Source organism: Rousettus aegyptiacus, unplaced genomic scaffold, assembly GCF_014176215.1.
Source record: "Rousettus aegyptiacus isolate mRouAeg1 unplaced genomic scaffold, mRouAeg1.p scaffold_m13_p_2, whole genome shotgun sequence".
Classification (NCBI taxonomy): domain Eukaryota; kingdom Metazoa; phylum Chordata; class Mammalia; order Chiroptera; family Pteropodidae; genus Rousettus; species Rousettus aegyptiacus.
Window position 1 is genome coordinate 165322190 of NW_023416295.1, and position 27068 is coordinate 165349257.

Consider the following 27068-nt stretch of genomic DNA (forward strand, 5'->3'; position numbering starts at 1 on the left):
AAGGGGGATAGGGACAGAGAGGGGCAGAGTCCTGGGGAGAGACAAAGAGACGTGGGGGCAGGGGCTGGACAGAAGGACGGGCAGCCAAAGCCGGGGAAATAGAGGGACACAGCACGAGAGGACAGAGACAGGGAGACAGGAACAGAGGGAGAAAGAGACGGCGAAAGGAGAGACGCAGAGTGGCGAAGACAGACCCGGGGGAAGGCAGAAAGTTCTGGAGATGAGTCAGCCCGCACACCCTCCCTGCCAGGCGGCCTCCTCGGCGCCCAGGTTGGGAGGTGGGGTTCTTACGGCTGCTCTTCCCTCCCCCCGGACCCTCCCGCAGCGCTCCACTCCTCCACGCGTGTCCGCGGGTCCGCGTGGAAGGGAGCAAGGCACACCTAACTCCCGCACTCCCCAGGCCCCCACTCGAAATCCACCCCGGGACCAAATGGGGGGGGCACAAGAGGGGGAAAGGAGTGGGGCCCACTCGTGGCCGCGTAGGCGCCCCCGCAGGCTCCCCGGAGTCCCCCGCCGCCGCCGCCCCCATGCCTGCGCCTCGCCTGGCCGGGTCCGGGGAGGGGTGGGGAGGGGAGAGGGGGCCACATCTAAGCCAATTTTGATTTCGCCTATAATGAGTGCCGGGCGAAGGCTGGAGAAGGCCTCTGGAACTTTAAATAAGAAAAACGTTGCTAATGCTATAATAGAAGGGGGAAGTCGGAGGGCTGGGATTGCGTCGCTCTGAGCCCCCCTTTTCGGAGGCGGCTTTTCTTATTCAAAACAGGCCCACAATGGGCTTCACAGTGCGCCTCGCCACGGCCCCATCTGACGAGCGGCCATTCATCAGGCCGGCTGGCCTATCAATGACATTGCTCCCATCGGGGCTCCTATAAAATGATGCTTTTTCCCATGAAACATCCGCAAACATTTTGACGGGTTTGGCTTGGCCCGGCCGGATTACTGAGTGTCCCCTCGCTCGCTCGCCCGCTCGTCCTCTCTCCCCCTTCTCCTGGCTCTCCCTTTTCTCGCCCTCTCTTTTCTTTCTCTTTCCTTTCCTTCTTTTCTGTTCCTCCTTGATCCTTTTATCCTTTGCATTCTCTGTGTCTCTCTCCTCTCGTCACTCCCTTCCTCCTTGGGCGTCTCTAGCACAGGGGATCCCCAAACATCAGGACTTTTGGGGGGCGCCTGTGCTGTCCATGGGAAGAGCATGCATTGTGGGTTACTGGAGGAACCCGACATGGATTCCACAGGTTAGTCCTACTGGCTCTGGCTGGGGGGAGACATTGGGAGGGAAAGAAAAGGGAGCCGGGGAACTTCAGAAAGAGTTGCAAAAAGTTCAGAAGGGTCACCTTGACAGCGGAACCCCAGGAAATAACGGAGAGTATGCAGCAGTTTTCAATCCGTGCGCTGTGTGATGTGTGTAAGGGGATCCGTGGAAGTGTGTGTGAGTGTGTCGAAGTGTGTGTGTGTCTGTGTGTGTGCGCGCGTGCGCGCGCTGAGGAGCGCGCTTTCGCTTGTCCTGGACACAAAGTTACGTAAAGATTCGCTGGCTCGCGGCGAGCTCGAGGTGCCACTTACAGAAACTTTTCGAGCTGACTACCCCTCGGGGGCGCAGCTCCTCCCCCAGGTTTGGGGGCCCCGGAATAGCGGTGCGCTCTAGTGCTGGTGGCGAAGGCCAGGACGCCGAGCGGAATGCCCCAGAGGCGGGGGAGGGCGACGGCTTCGTACAGAGCCTGGGAGGTGGGGACGGGGGCTCGGGCTGGTGGAGACGCACAGCTGGAGGGAGTGGCGGCGGCGAACCCGGTGGTCCTGGGGAACCAGCGCCGGGTCGGGAGGTGGGAGCCCCAGGCCGTCCGAGGCCGGGTGTAGCCTCCCTGCCAGGAAGGGGGCACCCAACGGTGCACTTCGCTCCGGGGCTGTAACTCTATTGGAGGAAGGGCAGGACGCAGCGCAGCCGGCTAGGCCTGGCGGCGGGGTCTGCAAACTGCTCGGCGCTTTGGGGGCTGTTGGCTGTGCTCGTCAGGTTCCGGGGTCGCAGAAATCCCTAAAACCGAGGAGGAAGCCAGAGAATCTTTTAACACGGAAAAGCCCGGCGTCTTCGTTCTTTCTCCTGTAGCGCCTTCGCCAACTCCCACTTCTGGCACCTTTGAAGAATCGCCCAACTTCTAGATCTGTGTGTGTTATGCTCCCCATGTCCCTTCGAGGTAGGATTCTCTGCTATTTCACCTCCTCTTCCGGCCGCAGTCCCCCCAAGCAGTCCGCTCCTATCGGCTGCAGCCTCCAGGTTTCTTGCGGAGATAAGGTTGGCGGGAGAAGCAGAAATAGGGCAGTGAGCACAGCCCGGATCCAGGCGGCAGCTTGACGCCAGGATTGGGAGGTCGCCGGGAAGCACCCGCTTCTGGGCTGTGCAGCGCCGAGCAACAAGTGCCTTCCAGCCTCTGCCATCCCCTAACGCACGCGCGACCCTTCCTTGAGCAAATAAACACCAAACGCACGTTTCCCTACCTCCACCCCCAAGCAGGCTGCAAATAGATATGGGAAGGTGTTAGGGGTCACCCGGGCATCGCCTCAGACGGTCTTTCTTCGGTTCCTGTAGACGACAGGTTTCTAGATTCTCCCGGCCTCTGCCAAGACCGTGGTGGTCAGGACACCCACCGCTTTGGCCTGGGGTATCTTCGGTTTTCCGGGGTAGTTGTCTATTCTGATCCCCAAAGCCAAGTCGCCCTTCCATTCCGCTCCCCAGAGTGGGTGTGCCCCTAAGAATGGGGACAGGACGAGCCTCGCCGTCCTCCTTACTGTAAGCAATGACAAACGAAGGCAAGGAGAGGCGTCGCCTGCTGCGCACGCAGGCTGCGCGTACCAGGCGGGCCCTGCTTGGGTTCTCTCCGCTGGAGGTAAAGAAGGCGCCCAGAAAGGGAACAGGGCCCCTCCCCTCTACATTATGTCAAGTGCTTGCGCCACTGTGCATTTCCTGAGCACCCCAACTTTAGAGATGAAGATCCTTGAACAAAATTCAACCCATGTCTGCATCGTTTGCGGCCCAGTATTGGCAAGGGTCCCACGCAAGGGCCTGGGGTCTCCCGCACCCCTCGCCCGCCACGGCTCATCCGAGGGGTTTAGCCACCCCTTCCACACGACTGGAGCGTTTCCGTGCGTTCTTGGGGCTGCGGAAACGTTGTTTTCCGTTCTTCACGCAGCTGGCGTGCGTGAGGACACCTGGTCATTTTACCTAAACTGCAAACCCCCCAGATGGGTTCTGAAACCGAAATCTTTTCCCCATCTACTCTCCTCCCCCTTTCGAAAATCTGAGGCAACCCTAGCTAGCCATCGTAAACTCAAAATCAAAAGTTTTGGGAAAGCGTAGCGCGAAGAAATGACACGAGGCACGCCAGGTGACATTTCCCTCGGGCTTGCACAAGGCAAGTGCGGCTCGGCGCGGTCCACGGTCCAGGGGCCTTCCCGCACCTCCTCGACAGAGAACTTAATCCAATTAGCTTTTCTTGTGAGTTTCTCTTGTTATGTAAAGGTCCTTTACTGCCCGACTTGAGAAGACTGGGGCTCCATGAAGCAGTTCGATTCTGCTCCTTTCACGCGCGCGACCCGAACCACGAAAAGCATTCTCATGATTATTTCATCCCGAAAGGGCTCGAACGACCGATGCGTATAGCAAATGCTGGGGCGAAGTCGGGAGCGTCCAGGATGAGAGAGGCCGGAGAGCCGGGCCTCTGTCTCCTACTCTTAAAAGGAAAATCCCCGCAAAGTGCCTCGAGCCTGGGAGGACAGTTTTGCAGGGGCCGGGACTCTTGGGGGCCACTTCAGCGTGACCTGCGGAAACGCGCCCCTTTGTTCCGCGCATCGAGCCGGTAATATATTCCTCGAGTTTTTCCAAAATACTCAACAAGTGTGGGTCTAAGACAATGGCCCCGTCGGGGGAGGCTGGGGAGCCGGCGCGCGCCTCCCGGGCCTGCAGTTCGCCTGCGGCAGAGCGTGACAAAGCAGAGCCCCTCTCCCGGGAGCCTGGCTGCGCGGCCCAGTCCGGGCTGGCGCCGCAGGCGCGCGCGTGGGGCCGTCGACGCGCGGTCCGGCCGTGCGCGCCTTGCAGCTGGGACCCGCGCCGGGCTCGCTCGGCCCACGCCGCAACCCCGCGCTACGCAAACGCGCGAGCGCACGGCCCCGCGTGGCCCACCCCACCCACGCGGGCCTCCGGCGGCGCCTGTGTATTTCTGGCCTGTGGGTCCCATCCGGGTTACGTTGCGCAGGAGAGCGTTGCTCGGTTACTGAAGGTACCCGAAAATTCGAGAACGACGGGGAAAAGTAGATAGAATTTTAGGCCACAGAGAACTTGTGCAGGGCAGGCCCGGGCCAGGTCGGTCGCTTACGCAACAGAAGGGTTGTTTCTTCTTAAACGGGATGGCGTGCGTTAGAGAGAGGCACTGCTAAGCCCGAACTGGAAGCTTCTGCGTCTACCCACTCTCTGTGGCCATCTCTAGAATCCAGAGCTGGGGCGGCTAAAGTACTCCTGGAGCCGAATTTGAGCCCCTCGAGCCGCAACGGCGGGAAGGCACTCTGGTTCACAGGTGCCGGCTCAGCACAAGGCCTGACCTGGCTCTGCGGGCCCCCAGGTGAGGACACTCGGTGGCCTGGGCGAGGGGCCTGCGGGGCAGAGAGCGCCCGGGTGGGACAGGGGCCGGGGCCTAGCCCAGGAGCCGCCTTCTCCTGCCCCGGGACCAGGGATGCGGGCTCTGGGTATGAGGCCGGGAGTCTGAGCTTCGCTCCGGTGCCCAAATCAGGCTGTGTCTTCCTCCGCGGGGGTGGGTGTGTGTGTGGCCAGCGAGGGGACATACGCGCCCCCACCCTCACCACTTGCAAAGCACGGGCATCTGGATTTGGCAGCAGGGTCAAGTGAGAGCGTGGTCCCGGGGACCCCAGGCTCGGTGGCCCCAGCCTTCGCCAGCGGGGATATTGCAAGGAGCCCCGGCCCGGGGAGCCCCGCACGCGACGCTGCCCGGCGGCTTGGGGCGGTGCGTTTTCCCACCGCCTGCAGGACCCGAGGACCGGGAAAAGTTTGCAGGGGCCGCGGGGCGGCTAGGCCCTGGGATTTCCAGAGCGGCGCCCGCCCCTCCCCAGCGCGTCGCCATGGAGACTGTTGGAAGTCTGGTGGCGGAAAACAGACCCGGCGCAAAAGCAAAATATTATGAGTGCAGTTGGGGTGACTTCAGGGGGGCGGGGGACCGGAGGGCAGGAGCAGGAGCCAGAGGCAGAAGCCGACAACAAAAGGCCGAATGCGAGGAGGAGAGAGGAGTTTGCATGGGGCCTCCCCGCCGCTGTGTGAGAGCTGGACCGTCCTGCTTCCCAGAGGCGCCGTGGTCTCTAATTTCTCTCCAGCAGCTACACCTTTTCTCAACATCCTGCGCTCCCTCCCACCCCTCCTCTCCGGGTTCTCGTCCAGCCTCCCTCCCCACCTCGAGGTTAGGCGCCAGCTGGGCAGTGCGCCAGCCTCCCCCACGAGCCACAGGCTCACCAACGTGAAAGGTTCTGGCTTTTCTTCCCCAAGACCCGTGGGTCGCGCAGGATGAATTTCTCACCCCTCTTCTCCAAGCAGATCTGAGAGGGCGAGGAGATAGGATAAGGCGGGAACGAGAAGAGGAGGAGGGCTGATGGAAAGGAGATCTTGCCTATTTTTTTTTCTCCTTTGTACAGTGGGAAAAATTCTGAGTTGGAATTCCAACTCAGCCACTTGTTATGCTACTTTAGGCTACTTTAAGACTCATTTTCATTCCTTGTAAAATGAAGGGTGAGACAGCTCACAGTCTGGGACCCTCTGACAAATTAGACACATCCCTCTTTAGAATCCAGGAGGCATGTGCATGCTGGTTACCACTATCTGAACTGTGATCCAGTGCACAATTATTGAATCTCTCCCCAAACTAATAATAAACAAATATTTTTAAAAGTCATTTAGGATTTTAAGAATCAAGACCCATTTTGAAAGACCTATTATTTTTCTCAATGACACTTGAGGTGCATTCCTTAAGTCTTTGGACAACTCCTTGCAGCCCCGAAAGGATTTACTAAAAGACATTAGATATTATCGGGCTATACCCAAAGTCAATTTAGGAAACACTGAAATGCCTCTAGAGGAGGAAGCCAGCCTGCATCACAGACTGGCACACAGTTTGGAGAGAAATAAATACTGGCCACTGTGATAAACGTTGCCACGAAAGGAAAGCTCGACTCTATCCCCTTTGCTCAAGATTTCAGGGAGAGGTGAGGCTCTTCTGACATTTAGCACCCCTCCTGCTGACGATTCAAGCAGAGGAGCCCTCCTCCTTGAGACCCTTGTTTGTAAATGAATGGATTGGATGTAAGGACTGCTACGATCTGTCTAGACTTCTGCCGCTCGATGCCATGCCTGTGTTCATGTACGTCTTCTGGCCTGTGTGTGAAATCCGCCCAGCGCTTTGTTTATAAAGTAGTTTTGTGGTCATCCATCCTCACAGGTGCTCCACGAGAGACACCTTATTGTGACCTGCATCGAGCACAGGGTTTCTCTTCCGCCTCCGACAGTGTAAGACTGTGATTCTAAGTCAAGTTGGTGTGTGTGTTCGTCATGCTATCTTTGAGGAAAAAAAAAAAAAACTGAGACGATATAAAATGGTGATATCACAGGTTGGAATGGCAGAGGGCAGGTCTCCACTTGCACAGGCCCCGACAGCCCACCCTACATGCTGGACAGGTCACTGGGGACATTCTTCATCTGTCCCTCCAGGACTCCAAGGCTCTGTAGGGTGGAAAACATTGGAGAAGTCTCTGATCATGTTCTTGCCCCTTCCACTCTGTTTTCTGTGTCTTTGCAATTTTAGCGAAGTTTAGGGGAGAGAGAATGAACTCAAAGACAGATTATGTGGAGGTGTTTGGTAAAACTTAAAAAAATCCTCGGACTGTCACTGATTGTGTTATGCGCACTGTAGCACATTGAGCCCGCCACTTAGGCAGACAGCCGGCTTTTCCTGTCTTCCTGTCTTTGTCTGAGGAGTGTGCTGGTATTGCAAGGTGAGCTGTTAAAAACCGTTTTCCATCCCAACTGCTTATGTGTGCTTATCAGGATTTTTTATAATCTGTTACCAAAACAATATACAGAAATGAATTGGGTACTGAAATAAGACTATTTTGCTTTCCGTTACCCCTGATTTTGAATGTTTGAGTTCATAATTGTATTCTCTCTCTCTCTCGTTCTTGTTGATTAGCTTTTAAAAATAATTTTACATATTTGACCATATAAATTAGACTTATAGCAATACATTACCAATTTTACCTATTTATACATTGGAGATTCTGTGTAATATTTCTTTTGAAAAGAATGTTCTTCTTTTAGGAAAACAAATCACTGATTTGGAATATATGGAAATAGAGTAAACTACTTCCTTTCTCTAACATTGATGTGCCTCAACCTAGAGCCTCCTTCCCTTGCCCCCAACTCCCAGCTATTATCACCAAAGGAAGCATGGTATTTACTCTAATAGCCACCTGCTCCCCACCCTTAGGGCTTTATCAGTGCTTCAGGCCCACTTGAACACAAGGGAACATCTTTTAGGCCCTGTATAACTGTTTACTTTTGCTGCTTAACAAATCACTTCAAAACTTAATGACTTAAAGATCATTTACTTAGCTCATGATTCTGCAGGTCAGCAGTTTGGGTTGGGCTCAGCTGAGCGGTTCTTCTGGTCTCTAGCCACATTATTGGCTAAAATAGATCAAAGGCTATCTGGGGAGATTTGGGTATCCTGGAGATTGGAAAAAAAAATACTTCAGGTGAATTTATTGGAGGTTTTATTCAGTCTCATTCACTAAGCGCCTGTTGGGCGGCAGACCCGGGGGATGAACAAAACCAAGGTCCCTCCTGCCAAGGGCTTTAGAATGTATCTGATGAGAGAAGATATGGACACATTGAGAGTGACGAGCATTCCAAGGGGCATAAAAATACTCCTCTTGGAGCCTAGAAGAAAGGATGCTCTCCCTTGCAGAGTGCCCACTATGTGTCAGTCCTGAAACAGGCACTTTTTCACACCTTGGCCATTTGAGCCTTACCACAATCCTGCATTGTCCACTTTTAGGATGAAAGAGGGGCCGGACCTTGCCTAGGGTCACAGCTTGTACGTACGTACATGGCAGAGCTAGAAAGAAGACCAGACTAGGGAAGCCTGTTCCTTCGCCCCACCCAGCCAATTCATCTGGGCACTGCTGGAGTCCTAGCCTGGCAGGGCTTGGGGGTGGCTCTGGCCTTGAGGTGAATTTGAATCCCACTTGGTGAGAAAGGAAAACGTGTAGATGGAGAATTATGGAACATCGTTGTCTTTGGGCTCCAGAGAAAACCCCTTTAAGGAGTCATGAAATTCTGCATTTGAAGAGGATTTTAAATGATGGCAGTCGTAGACGCAGTGCATCATAGGGAGGTTAGCTTTTGGACAAATTTTAGCTTCATTCATTCATTCAAGGAGACTGTGTGTCCAGCACTGCACCAGATGCTGGGCTTCACTCAAATGCCATGTCTGTTCCTCTGGAGCATAATTTCTAGACAGACAAACAAGTAAACACAAAAGAAATAGATAATTTCAGTGAGCGATGAGCACTATGAAGAAAAGAACCGCCGTCTGGAGTAAGGAAGATGGAGCATGGGGACGAGGGGTTGCCTGCCGCCTTTCACAGGCTGCCCTTCTGCCCCTTGAAGCTGCATGCCTCAGGTGTGGCAGCTTCATACCGCTGAGCCTCGATTTTCTTGTGGAACCAATACACCTGTCTAATAGGGCTGTTGAGTGTGAAATGCAAAAGCGGTAATAGATCCCATATATTCAATACTTAGTATACGTCTTCGCTTTGCTAATAAGCATTTTTTTTTTCATGTAAATGCATTATGTAATGCTCACCTTAACTCTATAAAGAAAGAACTGTTATTATTCACAGTTTTAATGGGCTAAAGACAAATGAAAGCTAGAAGCTAAAACGTTCCATGAGTTTCTGGGCTGGTAAAGAAATAATGATGGCACGAGAAGAAAGAGCAGTCTTAATTGTATGGGCTTCACTTTTCTGAGGCAGAATTCAGATAATAAATCTAGCTCTTTATTTATATTTTAAAGTAATGGTTTTTAAATGCTTTTCATTCACCAGGCATGTACTCAATGCTTTAAATGCATTATTAGGTATGTTTTAAAATATAGGTTATGAGTACTATTATTATCTACTCCATTTTATGCAATGAGGAACAGGCAGATCAAGGATATCCACAAAGGGGGGGGGGTGGCCTAAACTTCTAGTGATCTGTCCTCTTAGTCACAAGACTATACTGAGTTTCTCTCCTGTTTTAGTGAGGGACAAGGCAGCGGAAGGGATGCCCGATAAAGTCTGTATCATTTTAGCAAAAGTGAAGGACTTGGTATTTTCTCCCTACACGAAAGTGTTAAGGTAGTCCTTTTAAACTGTGGAGACATTTTAAATTATCGTTGGCAAAAAAAAAGGGACACAAAGTGTTCATGTCTTTGCTAGAGATCTGAAGTGTACTGTATAGTCTTCTTTGGGACTTATTTGAAGTTCAGTTAACATTGGCTTTGTCTCTGATGATGTCATGGCTTCATTCCTACTCACATACAGACACACCCAGTAAGAATAAACAGGTGAGGCAAAAGCCATTAAGTGATGTGACAATGTTTGAAGCCTTTTGGTAATTTAATAAGCAATATGTTACAGCTGGAAGTCATTCACAGATGTGTTACCATATGACTTTGGGTGACTGTGGCATGACTTAATGCAAAGAACGTGAGCTTTCCTGTCAAACAGACCTCAGCTCAGTTACTTCCTAGCTGTGTGACCCAGGGCAAATGACTTGACTTCTCTAAGCCTCAGCGTCCTTCTTTGTGAAACATCCACTCCTTCTAAGTGTTTTTATGAGATCATGTATGTTGAATTAAGCCTGGCTCTTAGAAATTGCTCAGCAAATGGCAGGTCTTATCGTTATTAATAATAATTATCTGTTCTTCCTGTGCCCAATCCTGGGTGTCTATTTGGGAAAAGGGCACAGGTATTCTGAAAAAAAAAAAATAGACTTTCAATGTATATAGATGTTTTCTACATTATGTAGACATAGCCTCAGTTCTAAAGCCAAGAGAAATCATTCTTTTCTAAAGGGAAAGACTGATTTAGTTTTGCTTTCATTTCTCTACCTTTCCCACAAAGAAGACATTTTACATGCTCCTGTTTGCCATGATTTCATCCTCATGTTTTCTAGTTTGTTAAAGGAAGTAGAAGGTGTATCTTTGTAGAGGTAACACCTGTGGACTGTGATTTGAATCCTGGGAGAGAGTTCCACAGTCTCTCAGAAGAGACACGTGTTACACACCTCTGATGGGGGCCCCTTCTCAACTCCCCAAGCCCTTCCAGTTCTGGAATGCGATGGCCACATTCTCCTCCTCCCCACCACCTAGCCCTTGTAGCATCGCTGGCTGCGTTAAAGACAACCATTTTATACCCGATTTTCAGGAAGTGGAAAATTAACCAAGTTTCAAATGAACCACTCTCGGAAATTCATTTTAGCAGGCTGCAGAGAAAGTGTTTAGTTTTTTTTTTTTTTTTATTTCTTGCATATTTTTTTAATGTGAGGAGAAAGCATCTGTTTGTTCTGTTTCTGTCATTATAATTTGATTTTTACCTACATGTGGTTTCTGAGTTTTTAAAATGTTAACAGCTTTCTGAGAGAGAGGGAGAGAGAGAGATCATAAAAAGCAGAAATCAATTAAATTTAGTCATTATGCTTTCTGTTGAATATAGTCCAAATTCAGGCAACTAGAGCTGGTTTGACTTGTGCCAGTAAGTAGATTATGATGTTTCTGTGTGTCCGATCAGATCCTCAGAGCAGAATTACCTTGGAATATGTATACAGTTTCTATTTTTGTAGTTGGTTAATCCTCAGTAAAACCTAAAAGCATAATCTACCTCTAAGCAATCAATAATTATTAGTAGACAAGTAAACCTGGATATGTTACATTTATATCGTGGTGGTTGTTTTGTTTGAAGTTAAAGGGGATAATAAGAAAGCCTTCGAAAAGGCCACGACCCTGTGAAGGGTAACGGTTTGTGTCCTGAGTGTTTTCTGTCTACCTGGTCGTGCTAAAGGTCAGCGTTGCTTAGACGCGGCCTACGTGAGACTGCTGAAATTAGCAGATTTTTATTTAATCAGAGTAGAGAATTAGCACTTCATAAGCACTGATCTCCTGAATCCATCCATCGTGTTGGAGAAAATGCACTATCAGTCAACACGAGGGAAGTGCTGTAGAACTAGATGGTAACTGTCATTTGAATAAAGAATGATTCGTGATTGCTAAACATACCTCCAGCATCTAATTTTTTGAGGCACAAATGCATTTCATGAAGAAAATTATAGCACCTCGTTTGTTTTGACTCTTGTGAGTGCCGTGAAAACATTTTATGCTCCTATTGGACTTTTGATGAAGGAAGGCTTTCTTCGAATGTTCCAATTGTAGAATTTGTAATTTTAAAAAGCTAGCATGAGTGACTTTTTGAGTTCCACATTATCTTTTCCTGAATGATTAGTATAAATTTGGGATGTTTATACATGTAATGTATTTATAATTTGTGTACTGATTTTAAATACTCATGGGTAGGTAAAGATTCTGTTGAAATTATTAAGATTTTATAAAGTTTCAGGATGGGGCCCGCCGCACAAACTTAAACTTTTTATGATGGAACTGATTGATTACTTTAAACATTTTGCCATGTTTTCTTTGTGGTATCTGTCTCCCTGCTGATAAGAAATCTTGGGAAAGAATTAGGAGATCTCTATAAGTTCTTTGCTCCACCATAAAGAAAATCAACTTCGTATCACCCTTATATGGCTACTAAACTTTGTTTCTAGTTTTCTTTCTTTTACTTGAAGACTTCTTTTTCAAAAGCAAAACAGTTTTTCCATAAAGCATTATTTGACATCATTGAAAATAAATAACATTGGCTGAGAAAGGCCTGGGAGTTTATGAGAAAGAAAGAGTCCAGAGGACTCGAAGCCCTCAGTTAAAACATTACAACTTTTAAGCGTTGGAGAGAAGATTTCTAAAGCACTGAGCGGCTGTTGTGCGAGGGCCTTTGGTCTCCACGAACTTTTATTTTCAATTCAGTGGCTGGAGTTTTTGAGGTTGCTGTGGTTTGGGTAGGGGACCTTTTCAGAAATGCCAGGCTTTTAGGGAGAAAAAAAAACCCGACAGCTTTTCTTCTAATCAAGGCTTCGTTTTAAAGTTTGAAAACTTTGCTGTGATTAGAAGGATGAATTATTTCTGTTTCACTGGGGTTTCCTTCAGATGCCCAGGCTGCAAGGCATTCTCCGTCCTGGCCACCTCACAGGGCACAGCTAAGGGGCGCAGGGGGTGAGAGAGCTGCCCACGGGGGCCTGGCCCAGCATGCACCAGGTGCGAGCCCCCCCCAGAGGCTGGACGAGCCTGAGCACAGTCAGGAGAGAAGGCAGGGCACAGGGGTCCAGAGGGATCCAAGAAACGACGCACCTACAGAAAGGATTCCCTGTGGATTCTGTCTTTTGTTCAAAGTTTACCTTGGTAATGAGAGATATGAAAAAGAAGGAAGGAAGGAAGGAAGGAAGGAAGGAAGGAAGGAAGGAAGGAAGGAAGGAAGGAAGGAAGGAAAGAAGGAAGGAAGGAAGGAAGGAAAAGAGATGGGAGGAGGATGGAATGGAAAGAAGAAATTGCATTGAAATCGTTTTGGTAATTGGTGGCAGGCTGACTTAATGAATTCTTTTCAAAATTACTACTTAAAAAAACATAAAGTGACTCCTTTTTAAAATCGAGTAGTGGGTTAACAAAATTTATAATGTTTTCCCAAGCACTGTGCTAAATGCTAATTCATGTTTTATCTCTTGTAATTCTCATGCTGAACCTACGGTATTATTATCCCCATTTCACAGATGAGGAAACTGAGATTCAGTTAACATGTCCAGGCCAAACAGCTAGTATCAAGCCAGGATTTGAACACAGATTATTCTCAGTACGAAGCCAGGCTGCTTCCTTGCCTCCTAAAATCTGGAACTAGAAGGATGACCTTTGAGATGTCCATTCCAGCTCACCTCCTCTACTGCGTAAAGAAGTTTAGGAGGTCTGGTCATCCCTAATCCTGTGGGAGACAGCAGCTCACACTGCAGTTCTCTGAAGCACCCAGTCACGGGCGTCAGCCTGCATCCCTTACGTGACTTTGGCAGCAGGTGCTCACTGAGGACACCAGGGGTACTCCTTCCCACAGGGGCGCCTTCATGTAATGGTGCCTTTCATCTCAAATCATTCCCAGAGCTTCTGAGTTCAGCCTGGCCACCACTACTGGGTAGTTATCCCCCGCCTGCCAGTGACTTTGGCAAATTTGACATCTTACACACATCATCAAGGGCTTCGTATCTGTTTGCTTACAGACATGATATTCCTTAGAGGAGGTTCAATAGAAAAACCTTGGTGTTAAAATAACAGCCCCTTCCATTTGCATGGCACGTTACAGTTTGCAACCCCTGATACAATCATTAATAGCAGGGAGTTTGCTATCATTCCTAGGATCGTTAACAGCTCCGGCCCTGGAATCCTGCAGACTTGGTGAGAGCTGGCTTTGCCGTGGGCTAGATATCTGAATTCGGCAAGTTACATAACTTCTCTGAGCCTACGTTTTCTTGTCAGTAAAGTGGGGCCGAGCGTCATACCCACCTTCTAGGATATCGTGAGGATTAAATGAAGTAATGCACGCAAAGGGATCAGCACAGGGCCCTGGGGTGTTATAAAAGCTCAATGAACAGAAGGTGCTTTGGGTGGCACTTCCTCCTCCTTATGTTCCCCTAGTCATTTCCAAATCCCCCCCCCCGTCTCCCCATTACCTCCCTCCTACACCCCCACAAGGACCGCACAGGAGAAGAAAACAAAATTTTATGCAACACTTTCTTCGCGCTCGGTCTTTTCAACACATGACCTCGTAAACCTGTCTGCTGGGTGAGGTCATTCCCCTTTTGTGCTCAGAGGGACAAAGTCACGTGTGTTAGTTTGTACAGTGAGTGACTATCTAAACTGAGGTCAGTTATGGTACCAACGCTGACCCTGCCTTCTTGTCAACCAGGCCGCCTCCCAGCCGACTGAAAGCATAGTCACAGGCAAGGGGCTGGTGGCTTTTCTTCCCCGTGGAGTTCTGACTGTCCGAACCCTTCCTCTCGGTGCACTCATCCATGTGCATCTAAAAGGCACGTACTTTCCATCCCCATTTTACCTGTTTACTTGGCGCTTCTTCCTCGGTTTCTCCAGATTTCCATATCATCTGTGCACAGTGCGAAGCGTCTACTACAGTGTCTTTCACAAGTCACTGCTCCATAAATATTGACTTCATATATAAATCACTCCATCTTTCATTTTATAAATGATGCTCTATCTTTGAGCTTGCTTTCTAGGAAGGCTGGCTCAAGGTTCCATGCAGTGGCTCAAGGCTCCATGCAGAGAAGCACTTGATAAATTAACTACCGATGAACTGACACTGTTTGAGCCCCTAGTGGGTACCAGGCATGGTACCGGTGCTTCGTTCGTTCATCTCTTTCCCTCCTTTTTCTCCATCCTTTCCTTCTCCTCTCCTCTTCGATTTGCTCTGCTGTGCCAGTCACCATCCAATTGCAGGGAGTAAGTGCATGAATTAGGTAAAGTCAGCTCTTAAGGAGCTTATATTTTTTCCTCTAATCCTCATTATTAACTCATGGGGTAAAATAAAAAATATTTTAAAAAATATTTTATAGGAAGGAAATTGAAGGCCAGGAGGGTAAGTAATTTGCTAGAGGTGCAGACCTGACTTTGTCACTCATAAGGAGAGGATTGGAATTAGTGTCCTCCTGGCTTCTAGGGCCACGTTCTTTTCACTGCACCAAGAAATCCAAGAATCAAAAGGAAAGAGTGATAACAGGAAGGAACTAAAGTGGAATGCCTCGGGGGTGGGCGTGGTATAAAAAATTATAATAGCTAAGAATTATAGAGCTTATCGTGTAAGCACTGTCTGTGCCTTATTTACTTAATTCTCATGCTAACTCCATGAGGAGCTGTCACTACCACCCCCATTTTGCTCATGAAAAAAAAAAGGCTCAAGGAAGTTGAGTCACTCACCAAAGGTCATACAGCGAGGAAGTCAGACTTGAACCTGGAAGCTGAGCGGCACACTCCAGTCCTTTACTGCTGCACTGTCATTAAAACAAGCAAACAAAAAAGGTCCGTGTCGTAAACAGGTGCCTGGGAATCACAGCGGTTTCCTTGCTGAGTGCCAGGTGCTATGCTGAGTGCTTTCCATGTGTTGTTCACTGAAATCACGCACCGCTAAGAAGAGGCAGGTGGCTTAAACATGAGGGGACACTGAGGTGTAGGGACTTGACCTAAAGTCATGCAGCTGTAAGTCCTAAGGCTGGAATTCAGGCCATTCACATGTAGCTGGTTACTAGGCCCACTCTTTCCTTCCAGATGTTCTCAGGCAGTGATTCAGGAGCGAGAGAAAGTGAGATGCACCAAGTTGTTCATTGAAACATTGTAAAAATAGGAATACCAGCTCAGCGGAGCACTGGGCCTCTATTCAATAATGATAAATATGAAAGCTATAGCAAAAAAGGAAAATCTGCACGATAAAATGTGAAGAGGAGAAGGAATCAAAATTGTATGTTCACGGAGGTTACGGTTCACATATGTGCACGTGGACTTGAGACTAGGGAGCAACGCAGAGGCAGGACATGCCGTTCGCATGTTAGGGTGGGACTGTGGGCAGATATTTATCTCATAGGACTAAAAATATAAGTCCTATGATAGATGAAAAGAAAATGATGTTTGGGTGATTTATCTCAAAGGTTCAGGCTAGTTTGAAGTCTGGGGAAGATGTTAAAAAAAAATAAAAAGCCTGGAAAGAGACGATACCAAGAATCAATATCAGATGCTGTGCATGCTGGGTAGCCTTGGCTCCAGTAGCCTTTCTCAGATTTTTTGTTATGTGTTTTAATAATAGTGTAATAGGAGAGAGAAAAAGTCCACTGACATTAGGAAGTCGTGGACATGCTCCCCCCAGAATTCAAGGGAAATGAAATATTTACAGTCTAGTTATGTGATTCTGTACATTCATCTGGTGTTCTCAGGGATATTTTCAGAGCTGAGATCTGCTTTTGAATTTATCTTCAACAGGAGATGGCACCGAATACCGTGGCTTTAATTTTCTCTGGTCTCCGAGGATTGTTGGGGAGTTCGTGGTTTGTGAACTAACAGATTGGTGCCCCTTGGGGTTTCCTCGCTAATTCTTGTATATTGCCAATAATGACACTTGAATTGATCTCTTTGCCCACTTTAGAGATTTATATGTTGAGTTTTCCTAAACAAGAAAGAACAGTAAACATTATTGGGCACCTATATTGTGTTTGGTATTATGCTAGACACAGCTCAGTGCTCAGTGAGACTTTAAGACATATAGAATTGTGGAGCATCATAGTGTAAGTTAATGGTCAGGATAGAGTCAGAGTCACATCCTGTCTTAGCTGCTTACCATCTGTGTGATCTTGGGCAAATCATTGCTGTGACGATGCTGTCAGTAAAGATGACGGTGCTTGCAGTGGGAGGCGGCATTCCAGGCGATGTCATTGGTGTCACCTTGGACTCGCCTGCATTGTGCTGTGATTGACTCCAGCTGATGAGGAAGAGACACTGGATACTGGCCACATGGATTGGCTAGGGGAGTGCACGTAGTTATCCAAAAAGAGGACAAAGTTCTTATCTTTTCTCATCCAGGCCTTTGTTTCTCTGTGGGCCTTGCTTTCCCCATCTATAAAATGGAATAATAATTCCTATATATGGAGTAGATTACAAGAAGAGGCATGAAAACAGTTTAGTATAGTGTTTGGTACAAAATGCAGGCTCAGAAAATAGTAGTTACTGTAACTATAACGGACACGGAAACTGAGGCTCAGTAAGGTCAAAATACTTGGTCAAGGTCAAAGAACTAGTGAGGTAGTGAGGCTTGGAAGTCAGGTTTTCTCATCTCTTTATATTGGACTCCTAACCAATGGGAGGGACTTCCTCCCCGTGATCAAGCGTGAGGTTGGTTCAGGCACCAACACTTGCTAGTTTTCTGCAGGAATGGTTGGCTCCCTGGGTACAAATGGAGAGTGAGGACGGGCGTCTAGAGTGACAGAAACAGAAAGAGTGAGTGTTTCGGGCCGATCAGAAAGCACGGAGTCTGCAGGGCTGTTTAAGGAAGAAGAATAGTGATAGAAATGATATTGCCTTGTGTTCAGTGAGCACACTACGAGCCTTTATCAAAAACTTTCCATCATCATCATCATTATCCGAATCTCGCTTCATAGCCTTATGAAGCAGATATTCTTATTGCCCTGACATGGAAACTGAGGAACACAAAATGGGAGTTTGGGGAGGGTTATTTATTTATTTATTTTTAGGGACTATATTAAAATTAGAAAAGAGATGAAAACAATGCTCAGATTTTTAAGGAACAGGAGGAGTAAAAGGCAAACTGATGAAGGTGTTTTTTAGCAAGGACCACAAGGAGGGTGAGAGGTTATGGCCTGGGAGTCACCTCACTGAGGGTAAATGGCTAAGTTGAAGGACAAAGCAAAGCCTCGTCTTGATCTTTGCAGAGGGAGAAGCCCTGGCCTGATGTTTCATTATCGGTAGTAACACTTAAGCATCCTGGTGCCTGTATGACATGAGCGCCAATCAGCTACAGGGACAAAGATGACCCAGAGGGCATGTCCTGAGGCCTGGGGTGCGGGGATAACTGTGCCCCAAGCCATTCACACTCCTCTCCATACCCGCCGCATAAATGGGATAACAGTGTTACTTCTGACATTGCTGAGATAATCCGCGTCAATATCTGTCATTGGAGCGCAAAGCCGCTGCTCCAGAATTGAGATATGATGACGTTGCTGTTGATGAAGATGATGGAACTTGCAGTGGGAGGCCACATTCTAGGAGATGTTGCTGGTATCACCTCAGACTCACCTGCATCGTGCTGTGATTGAGACTCCAGCAGATGAGGAAGCGCTGGGGACCTGGGGATACTGACCCCATGGATTAGCACGAGGAGTGAGTACAGTTAGCTAGAAAGAAGGCAAAGTTCCTTTCTTGTCTCTCTGCCACTGTTCTAGTTCATGCCTCTAAGACTGAGGGGAACCATTAAGTCCCAGTGTGCCTGGGACCATCGTGTTTTATGCATGTGGTCCTGGAAAAATGATTAATAATGCCAACTTTCGATCTCAGAACTGTCCAGGTCTGGATCATAAGTGATAGGGGCTCCTGCTTCCCATTCTCTCCTTTCTAAGGTGGTGTTTAGCAGCACCAGATGGAGCTGCCCACAGAACTATTTTGCTTGTGCTTCTTGAAGACTTTTAGATGTTTCCAACCACCTATCGAATAAACTCTAAACTCCTTAACCCAGTCCGGAGTACAGAGGCAGGGGGATTTGCTGTGTGCACGCCCATCGCATCTTACTGAGTGCTAGCAAACAGGAAAGTCTTGGTAAACACGTGCTGAGCTAACTAACACCTGAATGAATGTGTGCATTTACACTCGGGATGCTTGCCAGTTTCCCGAATGCATCATTCTTCTGCCAGCTTCAGGGCCTTTGCACGTGCTATTCCTCTGCTGGGAACGCGCCTTCCTCCCTCTTTACCTGGGTTAGTAACATGATGCCTTCTTATCCGTACGGTGTCAGTTTAATGCTACTTTCTCTGAGAAGCTTCCCTGACGATCACAGGTTAGGTCAGATCTCTCTTTTTTTTTCCCTCTCCCGTGGCTCTCTTGGTAATTACATCTCTATTTGTGTGATTATTTAGTAGCTGACTCCCACCCTAAACTCTAACCTTCCAGGAAGACAAAAACCGTGACTGTCTTGCTCTCTGTTGTATCCCTATGTGTAAGTCCAGTGCCTGGCACATAGTACTCAAAAACAGTTGATAAATAAATAGTGGGATGAATGAAGTAAATGCCCTTGGAGACTACCATTTCTGAGCCAGCGGAGTTCTCATCACCCGTTTAAAGTCCCCCAGTAGCTTCTTAGCACACTTGGAATAAATATGAAGTTCTTACTATGGCCAGCAAGTCCCTACAAACTTGGGGCCCTTGCTAACTTCCTGTCTTCATTTCCTATCGTTCTCCCACTTCCTGCCTCCTCCTTCATGCTGGCTCCTGGCTCTTCCCTACTCCCTCCTCAAAACTTTCTTTGTATTTACTCTTAACATCACATCCTCTGAGAGGCCTTCAGGGTCCCTATTACCTAAAACAGCACCCCGCCCCCATCTCTCTCTATCCCATTCCATGGCTTCATTTTCTTATTATAGTCTTTGCTCTCTGAAGTCATCTCACTTATTTGTTTTTGTCTGTCTCCACAACAGAATATAAGCTCCTTGAGAGCAAGGGACCTTGCCTGCCGTGTTCATCACTAAATCCTCAGAGCCTGGCAAACAGTCAACACTGAATCAATATCTGGTGGGCAAGGGAAAGAGTAAAAATAGGGAAAGGGTGGGACTGCCCCTTGGAGACAGGGCAGGGGCCCCTTCCTGGAACCCAGAGGCCCCTGGGGCAGGGCCTCAGGCGTCGCCATGGCAACCCACTGACCTGAGTTCTCCCCCAGAGAGGCCACAGCTACCAGCCTCCTGGGCCCACATTTTCCACATGATCCTGTGTGTCACCACCGTGGGGAGTCCGGGGGAGAGAGAAAAGGGGGCTAAGAGAGAATGATCAAGAGGAAAGCACACCCTGGTGCCATGGGAGACGGAAGCAGGCTACGTTGGAGTGGTTCCACTGGTAATGACCAGGGCCCCGGGGAGGGGAGATTAGGGTGCACTCTGGCACCCCCAGAGGGACTGAGGCCTGGTCTTTGCTTGGTAGCTGTGAGGGTGGCATGTCAACTCTTTTATGTAGCATTTATAAAGCTGTGAGTTCCTAAAATAGGCCCCAGCACAGAGGCCTAAAAGACTGTTGATAGAACGAGTATGAATAACTCCTATTAAAACTCAGTGACACTTTTATAAGTCAGGCGGCGTTTTCTTCAGGTATTGCATAAGTCAAGAACTCCCTGTTCTCATCCAGTTCCTCAGTAACAAAGCTTGTCGGTTCCTCCCCTACTGCTTAAAAATCACGACTGGTTCCCAGCCGCCTGCAGGCTCTTGGCCTGGCGGAGTAGGCCCCTGCAATCCACTGCTAACGGATTCTCCCATATGTCTCCTACCACTCCGTGGGTCATGGGTCAGTGGACTCTTCACCTTTCCCAAAACCTACTTTGTGCCTTTGTCCGTGATGGTGACCCCCTTGTCTGAAATGCCCTTCCTTACTCCTTGGTCTGGCAGATGCTAAATCCTCTAAGGACCAGCGGAAATGCCACCTTCTGTATGAAGCAGCCAGGCCAACCTGGAAGCTCCCTTCTCTGTGTCCCCACCTTATTTTAATAACGAATATACCCTGGTTACCTGCTGGCTTCTTGAGGCAGTGTGCCGCAGTGAGGCCGGCTTCGGAGGCAGACAGACCCGACCCAGCTCAGCCACCAACCAGCTGGGGGACTTTGCCTAACCTCTCTGAGTCTTAGTTTCCTGCTCACAGATCGGAGTTGCTAACGTCTCTGTTGCTGGGAGGAGGAGGCATGTGAACCTGGGTGACTGGTGGTGGTGGAGGGGGACACTCAGTAACGCCAGACCTCACCGCTGCTGTGTGTTTCTGACACTGGGCTGCCAGCTCTGGTGGATAGAGACCGCGCTTTCACCATCTTTCCACGGTCCACGAAACCCAGCCTTCTGAGCGCTTCACCTGTGTAGACTTCAGTTACTCTTTGGGGAACCTGGAAGGTAGGGTTTTAGGAAGGTTCAGGAGCCATCCCAAGGTTACACAGCCAGCAAGGGGCAGGGCTAGGGTCTGGAATTTAGCTCTAACTCCACAGCCCGCATCCCTCTCGCCCGATCTGTCTTTTCCTTCATCTCGTACTGTCTCCCCCTTGAGCATCCCACGTCAGCCCCTGGAGCTTCCTGCCATTCGTTAAACAGGTCACATGGGACCCCTCCTCAGGGCTTCTCTGCCTTTGTGGTCCCCACTCTGAACCTTCGAAGGCCTTGCTCCCTCAGTGCGCCCAGTCTCTGCTCCAACACTGTATCTTCTCAGAGGCTTCCGGCGGGAGGACCCCCAGTTCTCCATTCTCTGTTCCTTTGCCCTGCTTCATCACAGCCATCACCACCAGCTCTGTGCCTGACACAGTTCCCAGCTCTTGGGTACTAAGCACTGAATGAGACAGACGACATTGTTAAAACTTAGATTTTTTAAGGTGGGGGAAATAATAATACATTTAAATACATTTTTTAAATAATACATTTAAAAAAACTATGGTCCTGGGACCATAGTCCACCAGGGATAACCTTGGCTTTTTGTTAAATAGTATTTGTCCATCTCTTTTGTTGGAACTTTATATTGAAGGCCCTTGATAATTATTTGCGAAATGAAGGAGTGGATAGATGGATAATCTAAGAGAAAACAACTGGTCTGTCCGCAATATGAAGAGGCAGGAAGAAGCAACACAGGCCTTGGAGACTGAAGATCTGGGTTTAAATTCTGACTTCAGTCCTTTAAGTTGCGTGACTTTGCCCAAGCCACTGTCAACAAGCCACTGCCATGTTCTAAACCCCAGTTTCCCTATCTCTAAAGTGGGATGTATTTCAATCTCATGAGGTGGACTGCGAAGCTCAGATCAGGCTCTCCATCTCACTGTGCTCTGTAAACTTCAAGGATTTCCTGGCTCTGGATGACCATCGTAGTCAGCTCTTCCCGCCAGACCAATACGTGTTTGCGAAACGCTGCTCCGAGCCTTGGACAGCCTTGGATGTGCCATGTCCCTGATGCAGCAGCTCCTTCCTGGTTATTCTTTGCTGTTGCAAAGGGAACCAAGCCTCCCAGAAAACCTGATAACCATTTATGGCTCTGCTTAAGTTCATTATATGAACTTAAAACAGTCACTTCAAATTTGGGGCTTCAGATCTTCGACCCAAAGTGGGGGGACATGACGAGCTGCGTCTAAAGAGTGTGAGGAAAACTCCTTGTAAAGTGCAAATCCACAAGGCATTGTTATCAGCATCCGGCTTCCTGCCCACGATCCCAGAGGAGTCAGGTGAAGGGATGCTTCGCAGCCCAGGCACCTACACTCACAGCCGTTGTTAAATCCTTTGGGGCACTTCGAGCAAGCTTGGTCATTACCGAAAGGTCAGATGATTTTTATGGATCCAGAACGAGGCAGTTGGGAGCAGTAAGTTGCCCCAGTGTGTGCACTGAGCTGTCCTCCTGTGTCTCAGAACGCAGTACCAATATCACAGTGTTGATCACAGTCTGCCTTGGGTTAGGACTGTTGCTTCAAGCCTTAGTTTTCATTTCTATCAATAGAACTATTAAAATATCCCACATAATATTGTTCTGGGGGGTGAAATTTACATGACATACGTGAAAATTCCTTGTGTAGTGCCTGGCACACAGTAGGAACTTAATGTTGGTTTTTTTAAAAAGCGATGCATTCCACAACTCATATTGGTTCTGCAGCATTTCTAGGGCGAGACAAAGTGCCAGCCGCCGGGTACAAGGTGGCAAACAAAAAGAACAGGTCCTCGCGCCCATGAGCTTGAGGAGTAGCCCCTGCCTCACTCTCTGGATGATGGCTAGTGGGCAGAAGTCCATCTTATTCTTGTCTATGTCACTCACAGCTCCTTGTGTCTCGAAGGCACGACGTAATCGTTAAACTTTGCTTTCTTTATTTAGAAAGTAGCCTTTGATGTGTCGTACTTTTTAGGAAATTCTGTGCATGTGTGGACATATTTATCTATATGCTGGGTATACTTTGATGTCATGTGTGTCAATAATATAACATTTTTTGAGGCCAGATTATAGGAAAAACTTTATACTAGGCACGAGTGGAGAGCCAAAAGAAATAGAATAAAATGGACTCCCTTCTTAAGATGTTTAAGACCTAAACCGAAGAGCCTGTGGTGTATGACAAAGGAATATGAATTTAGCAAAGGTTGTAATACATGAGTAAAGTGTCTGCAAAAGTTCTGATGCAAGGGAGACCGTGATCAATGCTCTAATATTGGTCCTGTGTCCTGGGGACACAGCACCACAGTTCACGCTCGGAGAGAGCACTGTGATTGTGACCTGAGTTTGCATGCTGGTCCTGCTCTTCCCAGCTGGGTAACTTAGTCAAGTCACCTAAATTCCATGAGGTTTAGTTTTCGTAGCTTTCAAATGTGCATATTAATAGCACCTACCTCATAGGGTTGTTTAGTGTGATGGTGCATATAATGCATTTGCATAATGCCTGGCCAACAATGGCTCAATGTATGGTGGCCTTTATTATCACTAAATCACATATTCTACAAATAAATAAGATAGATGAATACAGGGTGTTATAAAAACTTCAATATACATGTCATTCTGGTTGCATAATTATTGATCTTTGCAAGACCGAAGTCCATTGTTTATAGTTTTAAAGTATATGAAACTTACTTCAGGGGACCTAATAGGGGCCTTCCAATCGTGTGGAGCAACCCGAGTTATGGGACACGAGTTGCAGATGCCACTGTTGAGAGTCCTGCTAGGGAAGAAGACAATAGTCAAGAGTACCTGTGGGCCTAAGGCCTGTGGCCCGGTTGGATGTTTAAGAGTACCCCATCCACGCGCTGTGGAATGCAAGGTCTTGAACGCTCTGAGAACTCCACGTGTCCAGAACAGCAGGGGGGATGGTTCTGCCATTCTTGGTACTGTTTACACCACCATCTGGAACTTCTGAGAGTTCATTCTGGGTGCTCCACGCTCAAAGGGACATTGATTAACTAGAAGACAGCCAGAAACAGGTGAATGGGATGGCAAAGAATTGGGAAACATTTCTTCCAAGAAAGAACTGGAACAAGGGGGATACTTTGACCAGAAAAACGGAGACACGATGGCTGTCCTCCCATATCTGTCATGTGCAGGAGAGACCGCACTCATTCCGTGCTGCCCTAGGGAGCAGAGCGGGAGAGCAGAGTGGCTACAGGCACAGACTATGGGTCAGAGAGACCGAGCGGGTGCAATGGGAAGGGGTAAGGGTTCTTCGGTGCGATTTCTTCTTTGTAATTGCACTGCCAACCCTCTCTCCCTCCTTGTAACCTTGCTTTCATCTCTCTGTAGCCCTGGGCAGTGTGGGGAGAGCCACAGCCATCAGAAAGTTCTTTGACTTGAACTCCTTTGGGCAGCCGTTGCCCTCTCTTGGTGTTCAGGCCAGTCCTCCCCGGAATGTTGCCAAGAGTTCTTCAGAGAGAGTCCCACCAATCACTGGGGGTTCTCACCTGCAGGGATAGACCCTTTTGAAGACTCCGGTTTTAACAGGCCTAATCCTGACACAGGCGAGAGTTTCTCATGGTTCCCTATTTCCACTGAAGGGGCTGGCGGTGATACGTGTGTGGTTGTGTGTGCCCACACACACGTGAGAATACGTAGGTGTGACTACTTATCTAGGAAGAACGACAGAAATTGCTTCGGGTGGTAGGGTTTGGTGGAGGAAGAGACAGTGAATTTCAGTAGATACCATCCAAAATCACTCCTGGCTGTTGCCAGGGGAAAAAGCGCCAGGATTGAAGGGATTAGAAGATCTGAGTGGAGACATTCTGGCATCCTGGAAAGAAAGCCCTTCAGAGAGTTCTGGAGATTTGTATTCAGATGTGTTTTGGGATATGACGTGATGACAAACGCCCACCTTGTGCCATCACAGCTCCGAAAATATTGTAAGTCATTTGTTTCTAGGTTGTGCATTTGATATCCGGAAGGCGCGGCGTCTCAGTGTTTGGAATTTCTCTGCTGCTCAGTGTTTCCTCAGAAATACCAGATTTCCATATCCTCTTAACAAGCTGGCTCCTGTTCCTCCCCTTGGATATCCACCCCCCACCCCCTCACTCCCGTCCCCAGACTTATTTACAGTGTTGGAAGCAGCTTTTAAAAGAGCAGTTTGTTGGAACATAACATATAAAACAAAAACGCAGCGTTTCTCCCTGCTGTTTGAGTTTGCTTTCCCTGCTCCCTGCATAGTCTATTCGCCAACACGGATTCTTTTTACAGCATGTTACCAAGGCGTTAACTAATGATCATTTTCCCTCGGCTCTTTGAATTATGAGGAGTCACATTACTTCATCTCTCTAAGCTTCATTTGCTTTTTAGGAAAAATGGAGATTAAAATCTTCAGTTCCGAGAGATTCAGTTCCGAGAGGTAACACGTGTAAAGGGCCTGGCGTGTTAAACAAACGCCGGTTCCCACGTTATGATGACAGCCACGTGCAAAAGCGCACGGCCGTAGCGGTCGTCGGTCCCGCTGCAGCTCCGCGTTGGCATTCCTGAAAATCACCATTCTGCAAAACTGCACAATAAAAACCTCAGAGTTTACTGGATAAATAAGGGGCATGACACTCAAACCCTCTGTCAGTGACACATTAAAATAAAAAGAGCCCAATGAAAACGATAGCCCAGTTTTGCATGTTAAATGGGCACGAGATACACCAGTGCAGTAAATACGACCTTTCGCGTTGGAAGAGACCTGCAGTTTGCTTTTGGAAGTGGACGTCAGAAGGGTTACTGTGAAGTGGAAGGACATGAGTTATCTGGGCAGGTGTGGCTCACAACACACGTGGTGACCTCCAGTAGCTGGTAGACGTTTGAGGTGTGAACGTGTGTGAAGTTTGCGTAGTCCTAGGGGGCTCCGTTCAGCTACGTGTGGTTTTCTGCTTTTACCTCACGTTTCCTGCAGGAGAAATCAAGCATAAGCAAACACAAAGTTTTCTCTGTGCGCAAACGTTCCCTGACATATCACTTGCATTGGAACACATTCTTATCTTCGAAACAAGCGTGATAGCAGAACTGACTGTACTTAGCTGACGATGTTGAATGAATGGATGAATAAATGAATAGTGGATGGGCCGGGCAGCAGCCCCCAACCTTTCTGGCATCAGGGACTGGCGCTCCTCTGAGAATCTAATGCCTGAAGTGGAGCTGAGGCGGGGATGCTGGCGCTGGGGACCGTCTGCAGATACAGAGGAAGCTTTGCTCGCTTGCCCGCCGCTCACCTCCTGCAGTGCGGCCCAGTTCCTAACTGGGAACAGTGTTGGTCCGTGGCCTAGGGGTTGGGGACCCCTGGTCTAGGGGATGGAATAAGCATTATGCTGTGTTGTGGGAAGTCAATTTATAGCCTTCAGAGTTAGATTTTTAAAACCAGAGTCTTTTGTATTTTAAAAGCACTTCTTAGGGTCGTATCTTCTTTTTGAAGAGAGATAATCCTCAATTGATACTATTAGGCAATGAATACTCCAGAATTAGTAGAATTTGCCCAAGAAATACTCAAGCAGCGCTTTGAATTACCACTTCGCCTCCAAACTACCCAGCGAAGGGTGCACATGGGCCTTATAAAATTCATTTCCAGTCGGGGTCGAGCTGATGAAAGTCGATGGACATTTAAATCTAACGTGTTTATGGTGTTCCATCTCTTCACAAACACCGACAGCAATCCTGCAATTTTATGATTTTCCTTTCTCTTTTTTTAGAGAGCTGGATTGAAAGATGTCTCAACGAAAGTGAAAACAAACGTTATTCCAGCCACACATCTCTGGGGAATGTTTCTAATGATGAAAGTAAGTGCTTGAAACTCATTCTTCCTTGACATCCTAGACACAGCCGGTGTCCTGATGGGAGAGCTAGCACTTCTAGCACGCTAGTCTGGGGCAAGTCACCTGGACCAGAGACTCCCGAGGCATTCATGAAGTACCCCAAGGTACTAGTCTGCAATGGGGAGTACAACGCAGTCAGGTGGATGTGGAAACCGAGGCCCCTGCGAAAGCTTGCCGTGTACACAATTGTATTGTCTCAGTCCCCAGAGGCCCCGTTACAGTGATGCTCCAGCTGGGCAAACGTGGACCCTGAATGGGAAAGGCCATTGTGTGAGTTTGTTTCCGAGATTGTTGTTTCCGAGTCACTAAGGTCCTGGCTATC

At 48.3% G+C, this 27068-nt stretch overlaps 1 protein-coding gene across 2 annotated transcripts in view; it reads left to right on the forward strand.

Moving 5' to 3' along the window:
- The first annotated feature begins 802 nt into the window (after positions 1 to 802).
- Positions 803 to 27068, forward strand: part of RFX4 (regulatory factor X4) — a 137764-nt gene continuing 111498 nt past the window's right edge. The window contains exons 1-2 of one of the 2 annotated variants that reach the window (XM_016148069.2): positions 803 to 1229; positions 26624 to 26710. In XM_016148069.2, coding sequence (XP_016003555.2) covers positions 1187 to 1229; positions 26624 to 26710 — 130 coding nt within the window. In that variant the 5' untranslated portion in view covers positions 803 to 1186. Of the gene's footprint in view, positions 1230 to 4396; positions 4602 to 26623; positions 26711 to 27068 lie in introns of those variants that run through there. The other variant, XM_016148070.2, reaches the window with a different exon arrangement.